Here is a 21699-nt window from a genome sequence, read left to right as displayed (position 1 = left end):
TTTTCCCAGGCCTTTAATAAGGACCTTCTTATTATGTGATTGTGGAATCCTTTATGTACCTTGCTGAAATTGCACTTGCTGGCCAATAGCCTACCAATGGAGCGCTATCTGTCCACCCCTGGATTAAGAGACAGAAATATAGTGTTAAAGTTGGGGGGGGGGAATTCTTACGGTAAAAGCTGCCTCATTGCCATAATATTTTCTTCAGTCTGTCTTCCTTCACGAGCTTGTGGATTGTTGGGTTTCTCAAATTTACAAAAAGTGAATCGGAATTTTGAAATAATAAAGAAGAAAAAGCCTTTTGCTTGTTCTAAGTGTGATGAGTTCAAATGTGAAAAGATTCCCACATGTATTCTCATCTTTTTAACTTGGCCCAATTGACACAATGAAGCAGCCATAACAGCTGGTACCTGAGGTGGAACTGTGGAAAAGATGTTAACATGTTTAGCTGAACTCGTCAGCAGAATTTTTTAGAACAGGGCCAAAATTTATCCAAATATATTTTTCTGAGGAAAACTTTATTTTTCTCGCTCTCAACTCTTAGAAAAAAAAGGTTGTTTTGCCAAACATTTTCTGAATATTCATTACCATTTTTTTTGTGGTGGTCACAATTCCTCACCACCATCACAATGTCCTGGAATGATCCCAGGTCCAGCTCACTGTGAAGAGAACATAACGGTGGCCAGGCTTCCAGTGCAGTTACCACAACAGCAGCAAAACAAACCTTAGAAAAAAAGGAGGAAAGAAACTGTGCTACTGCCACCACAAAGATCAAACTTCACCCACAAAGAAAGTGGAAAATTCCTCCTCCTCTGACAGAATATTTGGTGAAGTGATTCCCGCCATCGCACACAATTTTGGCACTGGCAAATAAGGTGGAGAATTTCAGGACAGCCTTTCCCCTCTGCTTTATAATTTTTCTGCTGAAGTAAGTGAAGATGCGCCAAAATGTGAGTTTCAGGATTAAAAATTTGAGTTTGAAATTCAAATGAAGAAACTGGATTCCAAACATTGCAATGCAGATTGTGCTCTACTTCTGCTTTTTAAATATGAATTTGCAGATTCACAGTGCTCAGTACTAACAATCTGGAGACTTTGTAGAGACATAAAAAGGTAAAGGACCCCTGACAGTTAAATCCAGTCACAAACAACTCTGGGGTTGTGGCGCTCATCTCGCTTTACTGGCCAAGGGAGCCAATGTTTGTCCACAGACAGTTTTTCCGGGTCATGTGGCCAGCATGACAAAACCGCCTCTGGTGAAACCAGAGCAGTGCACAGAAACACCGTTTACCTTCCCACCGGAGTGGTACCTATTTATCTACTTGCACTTTGACATGCTTTTGAACAGTTAGGTTGGCAGGAGCTGGGACCGAGCAACGGGAGCTCATCCCATCACAGGGATACGAACTGCTGACTTTACTATCCACAAGCCCTAGACTTAGTAGTTTAGACCACAGCGCCACCCACCATGCTTTGTAGAGACACAGAAGCTCCCAAATGGAGTGACCACACTAATACACATTTCAGAAGCCACAGGAGATCTTCTGATTTACTTCCCCTAAACACCTCCTGTTGGTTACTTGTCTCTGATGCCATAATTTAATGTACAGTAAACATGCCCTTCATAATTTCATGGGGGCACATCACAGCACATTTCCTGGGGGAGGCTCATGTAGACAGGAAAATGGCCATGTGATGAGGAAATAGCAGGTGTTGACATGTGTTAAACATGATGGAGGGGATGGAGATGAGTCTTCACGAAGAGAGCATTTCCGTAGACCTCTTTCACCTCTCTCATTGTGAAAGCAAGCTTTTCATTGTTCCCTCTGAAAGTCAATTTAAAAAAAGAAAAAGATATTTTGCAAGGAGAGAATTTTCCAGAAGTTGTTTCCTAGCCTTGGGGAGGTTAACCAAAGCCTTAGCTCAAGCTTCTATAGAGTTTACAAAAGGAGAAATGCAGTGACTGTGGAGAAGTAGGAAGTTCTTACAGTTGTATATTTTATATCTTTGTTTAAAAATAACATTCATCTGACTGTAGCTATAGATGACACACACACACACACACACACACACACACACACACACACACAGCTTTAGAAACGTAACTTTTTCTGAGACTTACCAAACAGGAAAGGTGATAATCCTAAATCAATATTGGTGTGGTCAGTCGGAGAATTCATGTGTTTGAGACCAATGCTTTTTATTTATTTGGCTTTGTTTCTAAAAACCTGGGAGGCATTCTGGATTTTGCTGCGTTTTGTTTTTTAAACCAGGAAACATCGTAAACCTTTCAGTCCCCGTTGGACATGGCAATGCCTTAGGGAAGACCTCTACGAGCTCCTAGGCTTAAGAGCTGCCTTGGGTGTAACAATGGCTTATTGTAGCAGCGCGGAAAGAATGTGAGCAAAGGAGCTGCTACGGGGTGTGGCCAGGTGAGAGCAGCCAGCCCTCTCTACCTGCTCAGGTGGCTTAGCTTTTAAAGAAGCTGAAAAGTTAGCTCAGCAGACGAGCACCTGCTGGAGCTCTGTGTGCTGGGTGGTAGCTGAGCAAAGTGGAAATATGTTTTGCTAGAGGGAGCGTTTGTAGACACGCCGGAGAAGGCAGCAGTCAGGATGAAGAAGAATCACTCTGTGCAGGGGACTATTAGCAGGCTCTTCGGGAAAAAACATGCTAGCAACAATTCCACCACTTCCCTCTACGTCACCAACCCCCCTTGGATCTTCACACAGGAGGTCACCACTGACAACCTGGCAAGAACTGGTCAGTATGGCTTCTCTTTTGTTTTGAGCTTTCAGGGAGAGGACTCGGAGGAGCCTGTTTGCCCTTCCACTATCCACCCCACCCCCAAATCAGGCTTCAGCTTGTAGGATGTTCAACTGTGGGGGGCTACCGGCACACTCAGAGGTGGGGTGCGCAGTTTTGATGTTGCTCTGGATACTTCCATCGGGGCCTTGAGAAAGCTTTATTAATAAGCCGTGCAGTCGGAAAACAACAGCCTTTGGTAGGAATGACTGGATTACGGAGAAACTTGTTGGAACCTGCAAAACTAAATTAGCAGCCTGTGATCCACTCTCTTAAAAAAAAAAAAAACAACCCAAGAAGAATGTGCAGATTTCAGCAAGTCTCCTGTAGAGCAGGAATATGGGTGTAATGGAGCGTAAGACAAGTAGCAGATCCACCAGACAGTTGTAAATAAATCTCTGACATATTTTTGTGCGGGAGATTAGAGTTAGCATTGACTGAAACCCAAAGGGAGCTTTTACGGGGATATCTGGTAGGTCTCTCTGGTGTTGACAGCAGCAGATGTGTTTATTCGGCATATTGTATTTATTCTCTTGAAGTTTGTAATTGTGGAACAACAAACTGGAGGCTCAGATGGGTGGGTGCCAACTCTGAATAGTGTCTGAACAGGCTGAGCGTCAGAAATCCCACACAAGAGCTGTTGGAACAAATGGAGGGTGCGCAGCCGAGTTCTTCATAGATGGTGCCTTTGGAGGCCACCAGTGTTGCGAAACTTGTAGCTGTGTATGGTTCACGCTAGGCAGTGGCACTGACTTTGTTGCAGTGTCCGGGACTGTGACATTTCAGATGAAAGGGAGACCTAAGTAATAATAAGGGAGAATCAAATTCTCTGGGATGAAATGAAATGTGAAGCGTTGCCCTTTGGCTTGCTTCTAGTTCAAAGAATGAGTCACTTCTTTGCTGTGGGGGGGGGGGAGTTACACAGTGTTTAATTAACAAGTTGTGCTCCAAGTCTGAGGCAGTATCTGCCAACACTGGAGCTCTTCTAGGTGCTAAAGTTAGGAATAAGCTTCTTACTGGTATCTGATCTTATAGGACACTTTGCAGAATCTCAGAGCTCTGTGTCCAGGAATTCCCATGTGGTGGGCAAAGACTGAACAATAATGATAATATTGCACCCTCAGGATTTATCTGTTGCTCTTCTTCCTGTTCTCTGCTGCTGTTCTTGTTTCCCGTCTGTGCACGCTTCCTTTTTCTGGGCTGTGGGTGTCCTTTGGGTTACGAAATAAACATGCAGAAACCTAAATATTGTTTAATCAAGACAAGATAGGCCTTGTTACACAAGGCATGAGAAGCTGTCATTTCAGACAGCAGATTCCAGTGGGGTGCAGCATTTTCCCGAGTTCCATCTCTGTGACAAATGTCATTCTAAAATAAGTTTGAGGGGGATGGACCAATTGGCCCAACAATAACTGCAAAAACAAGAAGTGTGGGGTGGTTCTGTCTCTATTGGATCAAGAAGCCTCAGTTAGGGTATGCAATGTCAACCCTGAAAGAAAGAAAACCATGTGAATAGATTAAAAACCGTGTACATTCAGCATTAGTTTAATAGCAAAAGCAATGAAGTAGGAGCAATTTTGGGAAGGGCTGCAGTTCAGCAATAGAGCATTGGCTTTGTAAGGAGAAGATCCAAAGTTCAATCTCCAGACAGGGCTGGGAATGTTCCCTCTCTTAAATCCTGGAGAGCCACTGCCAGTCCGTGTAGACAGTATTGAGCCAGATGAATCTCACTCAGGAGAAGACACCTTCCTATGCTCCTATGACAGTTGTTTTAAATGGTTTTTAATATTGTGTTTTAAAGTTGTAACCTGCCCTAGGACTTTAGAGTGAAGGGCAGGAAACAAACAAAACATTGGGCCCCCTTAGTAAATGGCTTATAAGGCATTATTTTAGCTCATTTGATTTTGGATGGTCTGAGTTCACCTTCCTCAGCCTGCTGCTATTCATGTGTTTTGGACTCCAGGCAGTGCAAGGCAGCATGGCCAAGGATGTGGGATAATAGGAAATGTAGTCAAAAATCTTCTGAAGACCACCAGGTGAGGGGAGTCTGCCCTGAGCGATATCTTTGTGTTGTCCTCCACGCCCTTGGAGAACGTGCTGGTAAGCTTGCCATATGGTCAGTTCAAATAAGAAATGTGGCTTTCTCCCACCTTCCCTGGAGTCCATCTCATGAAGAACATTGTACAAAATTTTTTTGCTCCAGATGGATTGTGTGTGGACACAATCTGCAGTGGCCAACAGTCTCCCCACCACCATCCCACCATCTCAACAGCTGCCAAAAGTTTCTACCACCCTGCCATTATGAAAATGGCTGCTAGTCACAATGGACTGTATCAATGCAGTTTGATATGCAAGATTGAGTTGGGGGAATAAACTGTCAGAACCCATTTGTATCAACCAGCCTACAGGTACATCCCCAAATCCAATCACCAACATATTCAAAGCCAAGCAGTCACCTGCTGGGATATTAACAAATGGTCCCACTCTGTGCCAACAGACTCACTCTATGGCTTTTGAGTAACTTAACACCTTTTGCCCCCACTCTCAAACAAATCCCTGCTCTCACTCTGAGTGGTTTGAATGGTTGCCAACACCCACCCAGAGCAAGAAACCCCCACCCCTTATCCAGTCAAAACAGAGCAAAACATGCACATAAAAGGGAGGGGGTGTCTGTGAGAATGGCTCTGGCCAGCGGCCACCTGTGATTTGCTGTGGACCACTGTGGGAAAATTATGCAGAACTGTCCCAAGTATGTACTGACTTCTACAGAGATACCTTGAAGAACCTCCCAATTTGAGGAGTACCAGTGGGTCAAGATAGCACTGAGGTTACCCTAGGCCTGTGTTATACAACCACCTTAAATGTTTGCTGCATGCTTTACATGCTGCATGGGCTAAAAGAGATTGAATGCTTTAATCCCCACCTTAGTTTGTGTCTGATGAGTTGCAAAGTAAACACAGGTTACCCAACCGGAGATGGGTGTGGGCTTGTGTGTGTCACTGACTCAGAGATTCCTGAATCTAGTCCCTGCCCCCGCCCTCTCTGCTACACCTCCCTTAAAGCTATGGATGCAGTTGGCATAAAGAGAAAGCTACACCTCGCATGAGCAATGCAGCAAATCATAGAGTTGGAAGGGTCATGTAGTCCAGTGTTCTGCAACACAGGAATCTTTTGCCCAACATGAGGCTCAACTCCACAACCCTGAGATTAAGAGTGTCATGTTCTACCAACTGAGCTATACTGACACAACATAGATGTACACCTACCCATTATTTCACCATTTTTTCTTTATATCCTCAACAAGCAACAAGCAACAAGCATAACTGTTTGTTACCTCCTCTCTCCAAGTAACAATTTGGGCATTGTGGATGTTTATTGCTGAGGATGCTGCTCAAATGTTCCTTTTAGGGCCAAAAACATTTACTCTTTCATTTTTAACCATGATTGTATGGGGAAGGGCAATTTTAGAGTTTTCAGAATGACTAGAAGCACACTTGGGGAAAAAACCAGGCATTTAGGTAATAGTGACAGTTCAATGGCTTTGTGTGGACACTGGGGGGGGGGAATGCAGGATTGAGGAGAACCCAATACACAATAAACAGCTATCTGCAAGCAAACTAGGAAATAGTGAAAGAGTAGATGTGAATCCCACTTTCCTAACAAGGTCGATTAGCATTTTCTACTGGTGCTGTGCAACTTCTCTGGCTGGATCACAAACCAATTCGGGCTGATTTGGGTTGACCCAAGATTTGGTCAGAGTGGATTGAAGAAGCTCCGGGTTGGATCCTGTCTGTCATGAAAAATCTAAAGCATTGTATCAGCTTTTGCAGCTGTGAAAGGAAGGGACTGATGCATCTGAGCTTCAGCCACTTCCTTCTCCCCTACTCAACTGCATGTTTAATCAGTTGAAAACTGTGCCAGGCCCCCTATCTAGCTCAGGACCCAGATCTGGGTTGGGCCTGGACCATCCCAAATCAGATCAGTAACAGATCAGGTCCCAAATAGGATCAGAGGGCCATGCACAGCCCTACCCTCTTAGTTATAATAATTTTGAAATAATTTTGGCAGTGACAGTGTGGGGTAAAACTAACTTGTTTTTCCTTGCTTCAGAGGGTAGGACTAGAATGAGTGGAATGGAAAAGGAAAGGGACTAGATTTTGGGTGTACTTCAGGAGAAACAGCAAGAGCTGTTTGGCAATGGAACTGACTGCCTTGGTGGATACTGGGCTGTCTTCCTTCCTTCCTTCACCAAACCTTTATTAGGTCATGTAGGCCATCATAAAACATCATATATATATATGTACATATATATGTACAAAGAAACAGCCATGTAAAAATATGAAATAACCAGGATTTTCATTGGAGTTTCTTCCTGCTAAATAGTGCCACTTACCACTCTTAGAGATACTATTGATAAAAACTCAGCCACCCTTGCAGTTACTTCCGGATTAATGTCAGACAGATAGAATCTGATATTTTCATTGTGCCATGATGTTAGACTACCCAAAAAAGGGGATAGCACATGTTTGCGTAGCTGGTTGTACAATGGACAGTGGAAAAGAATATGTTCTACTGTGGCCGGCGTATTCAAAGAACATCTGCAATGTCTATCATTTCTGGGGATGTTTAAATATCTGATGTTGGGCTGTCCTTTGTTGCACGTATTTAAGCAGAGACTGGTTGGCTGTCAGTCAGGGATGTTATCGCGGCAAGATTCCTACACAGACAAGCGATTGGACAAGATGATTTCCAAGGTCCCTACTCTAAAAAAAATAATTCCATGATTCTAAATAAATGTGTCCTGTCCTCTGTGTTCAGTGTTTATGCATAATACTGGAATGTGAGGAATAATAAGTGAAATAGGGTCCTACCAAATGGTCATACTAATGAACTGAGAGCACAGGGCACATTCACTTATTTATTTATATCTGAAAGAGATATGCCCACACTTTTAATGACAATCACCATTCCTAGTGAAACTATCAAAGTCATTGTGGCAGGGGGCGGGGCTAAGGATACTCAAACAGCTAGCAAAGGTGCAGGTCCTCCTTGACCCTTCAACAGACTCTATTTTTGATTTATTTTACTGAACCGGGAAATAGAGGACAAGTACAGTGGTGCCTCGCAAGACAAAATTAATTCGTTCCACGAGTTTTTTCGTCTAGCGAATTTTTCGTCTTGCGAAGCACGAAATCCCATAGGAATGCATTGAAATTCAATTAATGCGTTCCTATGGTCAAAAAAAGTCCAAACAAAGCCAAATTTGGTACAACAAGAGTTTATTAAGTGCTCTTTAAAGTCACACATACTGTAAAGAGCATTTCAAAAATTGAAGGAACAATAAATTAAGTTTCTAAACATGACAGAATAACATTTAAAAATCAACAAAGTGTATAGTACATTTTCTAAGACTCTGGGGAACAACTCGAAGAAGGTTCCTCTTCCACAATTTGCTTCTTGCTGAAGAACCCCCTCCTCAACTGTTCCCCCAGCCACCCACCACACAGAAATTCAAATCCAGAGATTTTTTTTTAAAAAAGCAGAGTGGCCCAATGGTCACAGAAAATCATAAAAATGCAGGAAAAAAAACAAAAACCACAAGCTTCCAGATTCTTGCAAACCCCTCCCCAACACCAAGTCCTTGAATTCCAAACACCCCAACCCAAAATCCAAAAACCCCAAAAAAAGTTTTAAAAGTTTAAAAGACGTTTTGGAAAAGCTTCAAAAATCACCAAAGTCTTCAAAAACCTCAAAAAAGGCTACCACACCGCGTTCTATGAGTTGCTCCTCGAAGTCAAGTCGCAACTGTATTAACAGTGTTAAGAAAAAGGAAACAAACTTGCAAGACGTTTTCATTTTTCGTCTTGCGAAGCAAGCCCATAGGGAAATTCGTCTTGCGAAGCAGCTCAAAAAACGGAAAACCCTTTCGTCTAGCGAGTTTTTCATCTTGCGAGGCATTCGTCTTGCGGGGCACCACTGTAGGCTGTGTGTATTTACCAGTATGTGGATTGATTTAACTGAAGCCACTTTTTATTTTTGGGAGGCTGTTTACACTCTTCTCTGAGAGCATTCACTGATCTAATGCCCTGAACCCCCTCTTTGTTTGACTTCTCCCACGATGAGATATGAAACTAGAGTGACAGCAGTTGCCCATTGTGCCTGACAGTTTTCTTTGTCAGTCTCCGGAAGGCTTTGTCGTGTTTTCCTGACTCAAGGTGGCTTAGTTTGCGAAGCCGCACATTAACTGAGGTTGTTTCCAGACAACCTGTTTACTTAGCGCTCATTCTGATCTGCTTACGGGGAGATTAGACAATACTGGCCGTTTATTGAGCATTCATTCTGATTTGTTTACGAGGAGACTAGACAACATTGCATCAAGGAAATGTTATCGCACACTTTACAGTGCATTTATTTTCCCATCCTTTCTCTTACTGCAAAAAGGCAGGTTTCCGAGGCAAGTTTTTTGCGCAAGAGTTCCAAATCAATTTTAACCACACAACCAGAATTTGCCGGTATTTGATTGAATCCCACCTGAAAATAGGGACAATGTGGAAGCGCTCCAAGGTTGTATGGTTCTGCATTCAGTGGAACTGGACAAATGCAAGCCACAGGAATGTTCTTCTGTACTGTCTCTTGCACAAGAGACTTTTTCCTTGTGCAAAAGATGCTTCTGGTATCTTTTAAAGACTAACAGATTTATCATGGCAAAAGCTTTTGTAGACCACAGCCCATTTCACCAGTTGCAACTCCTTGTTGATTCTGCTTTCAGTAGATTTTGGGCCTTTTTTATTTCTAAAGGGATTGTCGTCATCATAGTTTATTTGTATGCCACTTTTCCATGATAAATCGTGCTCAAAGCAGCTAATAACACCAACAACATTATAATAAGAGAATGCACTAACAAGTACAGTCATATGAACAACAGACTAAGGAAAACTTCTCCTATCAATCAATCTACAATAAAATTAAACAATCCACTGATCATTCATCATAAGGTCTACCAATAAAAATACAAGAGCGTAATGCAGATAAGAGCAAAAATAATACATCTCTGAAGCCAAATCTTGACCCCAACAATAACCCCTAAATAATACCCCTGTTGGGGTCTGCACACACCATAAATTTGGAGCACATTTCCCACCCCAAGAACCCTGGAAACTAGTTCACTCCTCCCAGGTAACTCTTCACAATTCCCAGCATCCTTAACAAACTACAGTTCTGAGGATTCTTTTTTGCAGGGGCTGCTTTAAATTTATGGTGTGTATGGAACCCATATCTCTAAGCACCAGGAGCAACAGAGGCAGCCTTCAGCACTGAACTTGGTCAGGGCTCTCCCTTCCTGGATCAGATGGAAAAGGTCTGACTTAAGAGCAGGGATCAGTTCTTGCAGGACTTCCAGGGCGATGGTCTCTGGCACTTTCTGCAGCAGGCTTTGTAGCTGGAGTCAGCCAGGACCCCAGCTTCCTGTATAAGACTGAAGCCAGTTCTGTGGTGCCCTCATATCAAGTGGACAAACCTGTTGGAATCTGAAATTTGAGGTTGCACTAGCAGAGCAAAGAGTGGCAGGGGCTCTTGCTTCTTTTCAGTCCCTGCAGGACTTTGGCAGTTCTTACTGCCTTGGGCAGGGATGGCGTGAGGATCTGTGGACTGTCAATGATCTCGATATACCAAAACCTGGAGAAAGCCAGCTGAGTTCTGTCATGTTATTCAAGTTGGTTTTTGCAGCTGACTCACATGCTGAACAGACATGCCCATACGGGTGTCAGTACGGGTATCATAGCTTTTGGTTCACAGGAGTGCCCTGTCTCTCCAGTGTTCAGCCTCCTTCTCATTCCAGGCCAGCTGCTTGGCACAGGTCTTGCTCATGAGGATTTGTCCAAAGAGCTTAACACTGTAAATGATTTAAAGGAAAGGGTGCATTTAGCCTAGCAAAGGCAATAGGGGTAGACAGACTCCCAAAGACTTCTTCGGAGTTCAGTTCCTCTCCAATATGGGAGTCATTTTCTTCCACCTATTTTCCTCCCCACCTCCAGTTTCAAATGCATTTCTGTCTCCTTTTTAACCCCTTGGTGGAAGACGCTGGAGGGGATTTCGAGCCAAAAAATGATGGGAGGTGAAAGGGTTAATCATAGGGTTGTCATATTTCAAAAAGTAGAATTCCTGATACCCACAAATCTGGACGTATGGCAAGCCTAGTTAAGCATTCACTACCAGCTTAGGGTTGCCATATTTCAAAAAGTGAAGAAGATATGGACACAAAAGTTGTTGAGCCTTTTTTGGCCAAAGTTATTCTGGCTATGTCTGGGAAATTCAAGATGTATGGCAACCCTATACTAACTGTTTCACAAAGTGAGTTGCATATATTTAGTCCTTAAAACCACCTTAATTCTGTACTTATCTCTTTGTTGTTATTTTACTGGCCATTCCTTAAGTACCAGATGAGCTGAAGCAGATGACATGTTTGCTGAGCATTCAACCCCATTTGTTTGCAGAGAGATTAAATGATTTTGGCTATTTAATGAACATTCCTTTCCTTGATTGCAGGGAGGTTGCATGATGTTGCATCAAAGCAGGTGGTATCCCACACCTTTGAGTGCATTTTCCCATTGCTTTTCTTATTACAAAAAGTCCGATCTTCTGGGAAAGTGAGTTTGTTGTGCAAGACCTCCCATTCCACTATGAATGCACAACTTGAATTTGCCAGTATGTGGATTGAATAGTGGCAGTCTGGAAGCACCCTTGCTGTTTGCATAGGCGCATTTTCTGCACAGGGACGTTTCTGCAGCAGATCATTTCTTGGCACCTTGGTTTTTTTTGTTTTTGCAAGGTTTGTATAGATGCAGTTTTTAAGCAAACAACTTCCTACTAGAAGGATTTAGATGCAGTTCATCTCACACATCCTTAAAAACTGGATACAATGCTGCATCAAAGTTTCTTAAGGCACCTGGTCTCCAGGTGAGGGCATTGAATGAAAGATGAGGACAGGTTGGTGGATACTGCAGCTGCCTGGTTTTCCCACGGCACCCTAAACCTGCCTTTGGCAAGCTGTTGCAACATAGAAAGGCAGACGAGCCACCTGAATAGAGTCTGTGTGGGCAGAGACTACACTGCTGTATAGGTAAAGAGAGCAGCTCACAGAGAACCTTTTTGTGAGTTTGTGAAAACCTTGGAGCCTCTAGATTGCACAGCCATGAGATAAGAAATACGGGCTGTACATGGTACATATAATTCTCATGCATTATGATACAAGGCCAGTGCAATTTAGTAAGCAAAGAATGAAACTGGTTTAGAAGATGTAGACTGTACAGCAGACTATTCCTAGGTAAGTGTGCACAGGATTCTAGCCATGTGGCACAATCCTATTCATGGTTATTCAGTCATAAATGCCATTCCATTCAATGCTCCTTACTCCCTAATAAGCATTTTAAGAATTTGATCAATAACATAAACATAACACTTGGGGAATATATGGGACAGGTTCTCATGTAGTGACCAACACAACAGGAATTAAACTAGTCATGTGACTGGTGCAATATTACCTCATATGTACCATTTGGTGTACCTTGGATGCGATCCAACTGCGACAAACAGACATCCAAATTATAATTTGCCACCTTTTCAGAAAAGGTTCTAAAAATGGATGGAAGAAGTGATGAGCTGCAGTTTGGAGATGCGTTGAAAACATCATGCCAACTGGTTTATTGCCGTCAGCTTGGGTTGACTTCCTTCTCTTATGCAGTCGATTTAGAGGAAACCTTTTTGAAGATGTGTTGAATTAATGTTATGATGAGGCTATTTGTAGCAGGCAGGAACCTCACCCAGACTGTTAACTTCAAGGTTAACCTGATTATCTGCTCCCTTTTTAAAGCTTAATTTGGCCATCTAGAAAGGAAGCCAGGCAAAAGAGTCATAGACTTTGGGTGTCAGTAACCTCTAATATCATGACAGCCCAGACAACCAGGTATCTGAAGAATTTCAGCTTCAAGCTAGTGAGTAAGGCAAAAATAAATAGAAACAGGTATCACCTTGAGAAGCATATGCCCAGCTTTTCTTCTTGCATTAGCGAGAAATGTGTGCTACAATTTCTACACAAATGTCCATTGCTAGGAAAAGTGGCTAGAAGCTGTCTCAGCCTATGGTTTGACACTGTGTGTATGTATACCTTTGCTGACTTAATCCTTTCATGCAGGGGTAGGGAACTTTATATTCATCCACACTTATGTTATCCCCGCTCTTCCTGAGTGCTTTTGCCTGGCTGTCCTTGAACAGTGATAAGGCCTCTTGTTTGTCTGCCTGGAGAAGTGTGTGTCTGTGTGTGTGTGTGTGTGTGTGTGTGGAAAGCTCTGACTTCTGCATGGTTGAAATGTTTCTTGTTGTATAATCACATCTATTGTTCTGTCCACTTTGCCTCTCACCCAGTGCTGAATTTATGTATAAGCTAAACAAGCTATAGCTTAGGGCCCCACTCTCTTGGGGGCCCCCAAAAAAATTGAAGGGAAAAAAACCCTGGATGTACATTTCCAAAATATAAGATAAGAAACAAATAAAATAAAACCTACATAATACAGCAACAGTGTTTTTTGTTGTGTAGGTTCCTATGATGTAGGTAATGGGCCCCGCTTGCTAGCTTGCTCCCTAAAATATCACTGGTTTCCTCATTTCTATATATAGGGTGCCTTCATTCTGCATTTGCAAATGGCTTTAGATACCTATTAGGCCCATAAATTACCATACAGCATATATTCAACACAAAAAACAGCGACAATTTGTTGTTGACAAAGGGCAGCTGGACATATAAAGGGCCCCATTACCTTCAGTAGTTTAGGGCCTCATCAAGCCTAAATCCGACCCTGCTTCATGGTCTCACCCTGTCCACTGCTGCCATGGGGCCCCAGGGAATGTGGCACTCTGGCTGATAATGAAATTATCTTTCCACTCTCCCTCTCTGTCTTTCTAAGGCTGAATCAGCAATGAAATGTAATTGATAGGGTTGGGTGTGGGCCTTTCTCTCCATGTGGCAATCCATCCTGCTTTGTGGCTGATGGCGCATATTCTGCACGTTGCACCTTCCTCTCTGCTTGACTTTAACACATTCACTTTCTCAGTAGCAAAGTGCTGCAGAGCAGCCCTTTAAGCAGAGGTGGGGTTTATAGAAGCGGAGTGTCTCTGCTGATCATACCTGTTAATTCATAATGTTCAGCTGAGAACCTTATTAAAGTAAATTACAGGTTGTGGTGCTCATTACTAGAAAGAACAGCTCAGAGAGGTGTGGTCCCAAGGCAAGCGCTTAAGGATGGAAGCTAGGATGGAAGTCCCCAAGATCTATTCTCAGCTCTGACACCAATTCCGTCATCAGGTTTCCTCCCCTGTCAGCTTTACAAGGGGAATAGTTACAATTAACATAATGTTTAGGAAGGATGTCTGTGCCCACAGAAGAGATCAGATACTTCAAATAGTTTCTCTTTCCAACAGGACTGACTCCAGCGGCTATTACCATCAGGTATTTGCTGAGACTCAAGGACTCCAGAAACGCTTTTGTTTAAACATGACAGGGACCTCACAATAAACATTGCATATATACTCTGTTTCCTCCAGATTGGGGGTATACCAAAACCTTGGAGTCATGGGCATTCAAATCATCATCATAAAATTCATAACCACTTAATTGTCAGAAGCCTCAGTTTACAAAATATTAAGGAGAAAATTATAATTATTATAATTGTTATTTTTTCAGTATATAGCCTGCCTTTCATCCCAAAGGATTACAAAAACCTTTTAATGAAACATGATTCTTTATTATTTCCTTTTTTAAGAAAGGCTGGATATTTCAGTGATTTTGTAAATGCAACATGACAGCAGCAATAGCGTTGACAGTATCAACACTGCACATTCTTTGTTTTGTTGACTTCGTTATTTGTTAATTTTGTGGTTTTATTTCTTTTCTATTTAGTGATCATTTGTTCATGTGGTGTTTTTGTAACCCACCTTGGGTTCATTTGGTGTAGGGCAGACTATAAATTGTTTATCTCTGTTAGGAAGTGACGTTTTGGTGGACTGCAGTTCCCATAATACAGCTGCATGCACAAAAATTGAGTAAACATCAGATCAGGAAGCTAGATGGAGGGCAGACTAGAGGTAGCAAAGGCCCTTCCTACAAAGGAATAAAAGGAAAGTGTTTTGTGTTCAGATTGCATTTCTTAACTGGTCTTCCGCAAAAGATTCTAGGGCAACGCACAAAAAGTATTCATGCAACAGATGAATACAATTTCCAAAAAGAAGATAAAGGCAAACTAAAAATGTAAAACTGGGGAACAGAGAAGGTAGTTCTAACTGAAATATAATCCAGAGCCCCATTGACTTAAAATAGGACTTGCAGTGCAACTCTATACATCTCTATTCAGAATTAAGTCCTGTTAAGCTCAGTGAAGTGTATACAGAATTGCAACTTTGCTTATTTTTGAGTAGACATGTATAGGACTGTGCTCTTAATATGTTATACAGGTTTTATTAAGTTTGCCTTCACACCTACCCTGTATGGTTAGTCACTATTACTATAGTTGGAAAATGGAAACTGAGAGGGAGAATGTAGTTGACCTGAACTCTGGTTCATGAGCTATTTAAAATGATATATGTGTCTCATGTGGAAAGGACATGGATTTAGGAAACAGAAAGCATACCATCTTGTGTCAATCAGTGGTGACTACATGAACATCTGTTGTACAGTACATACTACAGAGGTGTAATTGGAAAGTCTCAAAAGTTGTGGCTATGCAGTAACATGGTCCCATACAATGACATAAGAGACCTGTATTGCCCTCAGCACCCATCTACACCTGATTTTCATGCCTTTTCCTATATGAAAGTGCTTCCATGAAATTAATGTGTAATGGCTGAAGCACTCCTCAGTGTATTCAACCACTGAACTACACTGCTAGCAGTGTGTTGGGAGGATATATTATATAAGAATTTAATATATTAGATAACCAAGTAAAGGCTCCTCCACATCCCAGTGGTAATGTGCTGTCCCTTCAGCACCATTTTGGGTTGGGAATGGCAACTGAGATCTTCCAGTGGCAACTATATTTTGTGGTGGTCCCCTGTCTTTGGAATGCTGTTTCTTAAAAGGCCAATCTTATAAGCCTTTTTTAAAGGGGGTGCAGGCTATTTGGAAGCTGTGTGGTGCATTGACTGAGTTTACTTGAAGGTTAACTTGTTGCTGGCTTTAAAGTGTATTGTTCCAATGCACTTAATAAAAGTGCAATTTTGAATGAGTTAATCTATCAACATGTTTATTTGGAAGTTCTGCAGATTTTGATGGGATTTATTCCTGAATATGTGTGCATAGCCATAAAAAATTATAATGGATTAAAACTATACCCCAATTAATCTGGCAGCATTTTAAAAAAAGGAGTATTCTTAGTAAATATTATTGGGAAAACTTAATATTGAAAGTGGAATTTTGTGTTCACTTTCACAGATGAGGGGACCCAGTCTGCTCATATGTGGCAATCGTCCACAAACATAAAGTATGCTTCTTGTTTTAAAAGTTTTCTTACATACAAATATTTGGAGGGAAATCAACTGATTTCATCAACTAAGTGGCTAAAACTCATACCAATGCAATTGGTTAAAATCTTACAGCTCTTTTATCTGTTTCCATATCTCTTGTGATATTAGCCAATGTCCCAGCTGGGACCCATAAGTCAGATAATAAAATGCAAAAGCAAACACCTTTCTAGCACTAACAGAGCGATAATGTGATAGTTTGATGCACCTGAATGGAGGAGCCAAGTTGTGCCCTAGGGCTGTCCCTACATTTAGGCACAGAAGGGTGACCTGCCTTGAGGACCAGATTTGGGGTAACATTAAAAGACAGCCATTTGTCAATGATTGCTACCTTGTTTATTATCTTCTTGCCACCCTCTCAGTTTTCTGCCCCAGGCACCAAAACGTCTCAACCATCTGCATTCTGCACCCTCTGAATTGTTTCCTGTTCCTGGCTTTATGTGTACCTCCTCTGTATCCCTCTCTTACCTTGCCTGGCTGCAGCAGTGGCATGAGGAAGAGCCACTGCAGCTCTTTGTCTTGTCTAACCTGGGGCTGGTGCCCAGTGGATGATGCTCTGTTTGCCCAACGAGTGGGCTGTGCAGGAACATTTCTACTGGTAATTATGAAGGGCGCAGGTGTCACCACGTGCATAGTTTCCTAATTCTTTCCATTCCTCATTGCTGTTCTTAGGAAAGAATGAAGCAGCCAGGCAAAGAAAAACCCGGCAGTTTCATGCAAAGCCTCACCCTGTACCTCCTACTGTGTACTCTATTAAATTCGCTGAATGGAGAATTCACTTGTCTGAGAAGAATTCACTTGCTGTGTTTGGTGTTTGTTGCAAAGGCACCAGACAAAAGGCACTGCGGGTGCTGGCTGCAAAGCTGAAAGCAGTGATATTCTCAAGCAACACTGGGGACTTATTGTCCCTCTGTGGCCTGTGCCTGAATGATAAAGTAACCCAAGGCGCTTGTGTATTGAAAACAGACTCCCTGCCCATGGGGGTGTGCAGCCACAGGGATGGTGTGGTTAGCGACACATTGCTTGCGCTCTGGCACAACAGTCCCATCCCTTCTCCTGCCACAGCCTGTCAGCCAAAGGCCACCATTTGAGGGCCACTGAGAGCAGAAGCTGGTCTATCAGCTAAATCAGCCATCTGCTTTATATGCTGGAAATTGAATGGGGGAAATAAATGAAAAGTATTTTTTACCAGATTTTCACCAGATTCCTTGTTCTCATAGTTAAAAGAAAAAGAAAAAAGTGGGGTGTTCTGGAGCTTGGCTCTCAGGACTCCTTTTTCTGTTGCTTTTTGTGCATACATGAGACCCAGCACAGCATATAGTAAAATAAGAGTACAGTATTTTATTTCAACAGAAGGTACCTTGGTGAGAATCCTCCTTCACAATGTTGTGTGTGTGAATGTGAATGAACCTGTGACTCTAAATATTGTTGGACTGGAACTCCCATCATCCATGACTATTCCCCATGCTGGCTGAGGCTGATGGGAGTTGCAGTCCTACAAAATCCAGAGGTCCACAGGTCCCTGCACTAAGTGACCTTGAGGAAGCCACTACCTCTCATCTTAACCTCCCTCACAAGAGTTGCTTAATGAGTTACCGGTAACTTAAGCTGCTTGAAGGAAAAGCTAAATGCTAACAGGATACATGAGAACAGCAACAACACATGAAAATAGCACCATTTATGAATGATAGAAGTCATACATGCATATTTAGAGATTGTGGCTACCTTCAGTAATATACATGGGTGGACTGCCAGTAGCATGCAACCACTAGTCACAATTTATACTAGTGCAAGCCATTCATAGGTGACTGTTGAATTTGAACCATTATATATATTAGGAATGTAGCTGAGAATATGCTTATTAAAGTGTTTTTTTAAAGATGACATTTTTAAAATGTCATTTTTTATTTGCATAGCACTTTTATTATCCTTCTGTATGTATTCTTGCTGGCATGGATATGCCAGCAACACATTTGTAAGCACATGTAATCTATCTATCTATTCTATGGAGAGCTCAGTTGATGGCCGCTCTAGGTTTACATTTAGTAGCAAACTCCTATTTGCTTCTGTATAGTGTGTCAAATGGCCCTTAGGTCTTCTACAAAAACCTGTGAAGAGACCCTCGGCTCCAAGGGATTCTGTAAATCTCAGGTGCTTCTGAATTGATGGTGCCCTGATGTGCCTGTTATTCTAACAGTCAGTTCATCTGAGATACTTGCTTTCCATGCAAGCAAACCCTGAACATCCTTGGGCACTCTGACAAACATAACAAGCAGGATCCGTTTGCAGGGGACAAACAAAAGTGGCTCCAATATGGAGCAATACAGAAGAAATTACAGGCTTGACCAACTTAAATTGTCGTCTTGATAGCTATCTGATCCAAGATACCCATTTAAGCAGTGACTCATGGATTTTTACATAAACTCAAGGTGAAGGGGTTCGCGGCCACGCCTTCAAAACAATGTGTGGTTTGTTTGCCTTTTGTTGCTAACTTGCTTCTCCTTCTTGTTTCAGGTGAAGTGGACGGCATTTATTATGGGGATAATCGCTTTGCTTCAGTGACAGATTCTGGAACAGCAACACTTAAGCCACGTCCAAGAGTCCGACCTTTGTTGACTTTCTTACCTCTTGTGAGTATTTGCTCTGTGTAGCAGGTTGGTTTGACTTTAGTTTGTATGGTATATATGGAACGCAGTTGCCATTTTGCTTATATAAAATGAGATGCAATGTAAGACAGAGGCGGGCAGAAGGTAGATTGGGATCCATTGCTAGTTTGGGGGTGACTTGCAGTAGATCTTCTGATGGGGCACATTGAGTGGTGCCCCATGCCCCTGAGGTTTGGTCAGCAGGCCCACACTAAAATGGAGACCTTACAACACCTGGAGATATACAACACCTTGAGTGCCTTGGCTGTGTGGCAAACATTTTTGAGTAGGATGCAGTCAACCAGCTTACTAGGTAGTTACATGTACAGTGTGGAAAAGTTACCACTTATTAAATGATTGCTGTGTCTATTTATGCTCACCAGCACACTGATCCAATAAAAGCTGTTACTTAATGTTCTGCTTCAGATGGTAGGACATGGGCTTAAAAGACTATCATGAGTGGAGAAATTTAAGCCACTGCAAACTACATAGTATCCATACTTTCCCAACTTGTCTTGCAAAAGAGAGAGAGAGAGAAACACAAATGAAAAGTAGAACTGCTGGAGAACTTCCTGGTGATGATGCCCAAGGCAGAAAAGGCTTAGATGAGGTACAGGGAACATTCTCAGCATACATTCAACTGGTTCTCAACTTGGTTGACTGGATCTGCACCTTTCATGCAAATGCAATGGAAATCATTTTGGGCCTTGTGCTTTGTATGCATGTTGAAGTTTTCCCTGTTGGTTGTGTCACAGCCTGGTAATCTTGACTTCAGTGGTGCCTCAAATTAATCAAATGAATGACTAATAGAAGTGAGGTGGGGGGAGAAGGAAAAAGCATAGAAGGAGGAGGAAGTGTGAGCAGGGATGCTAATTTTGTAGCTGAAATGGCAAAATGAACATGAAGACTGTAGCCCTGTTCAGGTTTTCTTAAGCTGGACCTGTGGAGACAGTATGGGGTCATGGGTGCCAGTCCCACCATCCCCTTCAACTTTGACCTTCTTGCATTGAGTGGGAAGGTCTGATGGCGGATTATATGTATGTTCTGCTGAACACCATTACAATCCTCCACGACCCCATGAATACAATTTAAGAACTGTAGCCATCCCTCAATTTGAGTAATGATCATGCAGTGCATATGCTGGATGTTTCCTAAGGAGTAAGAGTGTTACTCTCTGAAGTTTACTTTTATCCAAGTGTGCAATGGAGAAACTTTATGGACTATACGGATTCTATGATTCTTCTCCAGTGCAAAAAGTAAATTCAGAACTTGGCACTGGGTGCAGAATTTGGTGTGCTTTCCCTTTTGAAACCCCCCCCCATTTTTTTCTTAATTTTCATAATTTATACAGGTCTTGACATTATAGTTCCTTTATGCTGAATTCTATTTTTTTTTAATATGCAAACTGCACAGCCTGTGTGATTAATTGGCTGTTCCACTTCATTTGCTCTTTTTAACAATACTTTTGGGAACACAATCCCAGGTGTTCCTTGGTTTGTATTGTACTCATTTAATTTGTGTTGGGCACCAGCATTAGATTAGCTGCTTCTGGAACCATGACAACAAGAAGAAGCTGGAAATAGCATATCTTATTTCAGAGACAAATATTTAAGAGACATCAAGCAGAAATGCTGTGCGGTACAAAGTTTACTATAGTTGAGTTGGCTGTTGGAGGGAGCAGACCAACAAATACGGTACATTTTCCTAGTGAAATTTTAGTCTCATTTCCTTCTTTAGCTAACCAACCAAAAAGACGTGGGTATCAGATAGGGTTAGTTAGTGCTGGAGACCATTTAATTTTCCCTCTGACACCCATTAATTCCACTTGTCTTCAAAGACCACATTAATACCACACTTTAAAGTACTATGATGCTGTTTTAAACATTCATGGCTTCACCCAAAGAATTCTAGGAGCTGTAGTTTAAGGCTGTTGAGAGTTGTTAGGAGGCCCCTATTCTCCACCCACAGCTAGAATTCCCAGAGCTCCCTAGGAAGGGTGAAACCACTCTGTAAACTGTTGCTCTGTGAGAGATGTAGGGTCTAACAACTCTCAGCACCCTTAAGAAACCACAGCTTCCAGAATTCTGACTAATTAATGTGGTATCATAGTGCTTTAAATGCATGGTGAGAATGTGGCCTAAGATGAGACCCATTAATTCCGCTTGCCCCTCTAAGATGAGACCCATTAACTGTTGACATTCTAAAAGCTCAGAGACAGCAAGAGAGTTTCAGCTGCTGCAAAGCCTCCTGCCCTTTTGCTCAAGCAGTCCCTCCTCCCACCCTTCTCTTCAGTTCTGCTGACTACAGCAAGTACAAGAGAAGAGGCTGGGAAAGCACCACTTCTGCATATTATCCTGATAACACCAGGTTTTAAAACTGGTAGACAAATAGCATGTTTATGATACGAAAGTCTGTGCCTGTGTGGCTTTGCAGTAATAGACAGAAGGCCAAAATGGATCAGATAATTTTGTGTGTACGTGTGTATATCAGATTTATCAACTGTTTGCCAGCCAGAAGCTGTCGATAGGAAAAAAATGGGATAAAGTACCAATGATTCAGACTCGAAAAACAAGATTAAATGCAAAAATACAGGCTCCAAGATTGAGCAAATCTTGGAAATAGTTTTGTTTTAGAACTACAGTATTTCTAAGATTTGCTCAATTAATATTCCATAAATGACTAGATA

At 42.1% G+C, this 21699-nt stretch overlaps 1 protein-coding gene across 1 annotated transcript in view; it reads left to right on the top strand.

The window, feature by feature from the left end:
* Window positions 1-2458: 2458 nt before the first annotated feature.
* LOC308479260 (uncharacterized protein C6orf132) overlaps window positions 2459-21699 on the top strand; it is a 41105-nt gene continuing 21864 nt past the window's right edge. Inside the window, exons 1-2 of the mRNA XM_081009798.1 lie at window positions 2459-2760; window positions 18883-18998. Coding sequence (XP_080865924.1) covers window positions 2613-2760; window positions 18883-18998 — 264 coding nt within the window. The 5' untranslated portion in view covers window positions 2459-2612. The remainder of the gene's footprint in view (window positions 2761-18882; window positions 18999-21699) is intronic.

Source organism: Podarcis pityusensis (genome assembly GCF_964106645.2).
Source record: "Podarcis pityusensis genome assembly, chromosome: 6".
NCBI lineage: Eukaryota > Metazoa > Chordata > Lepidosauria > Squamata > Lacertidae > Podarcis > Podarcis pityusensis.
The sequence above is the reverse complement of the archived record's forward strand: the minus strand, read 5'-3'. Positions and strand labels throughout refer to the sequence as shown.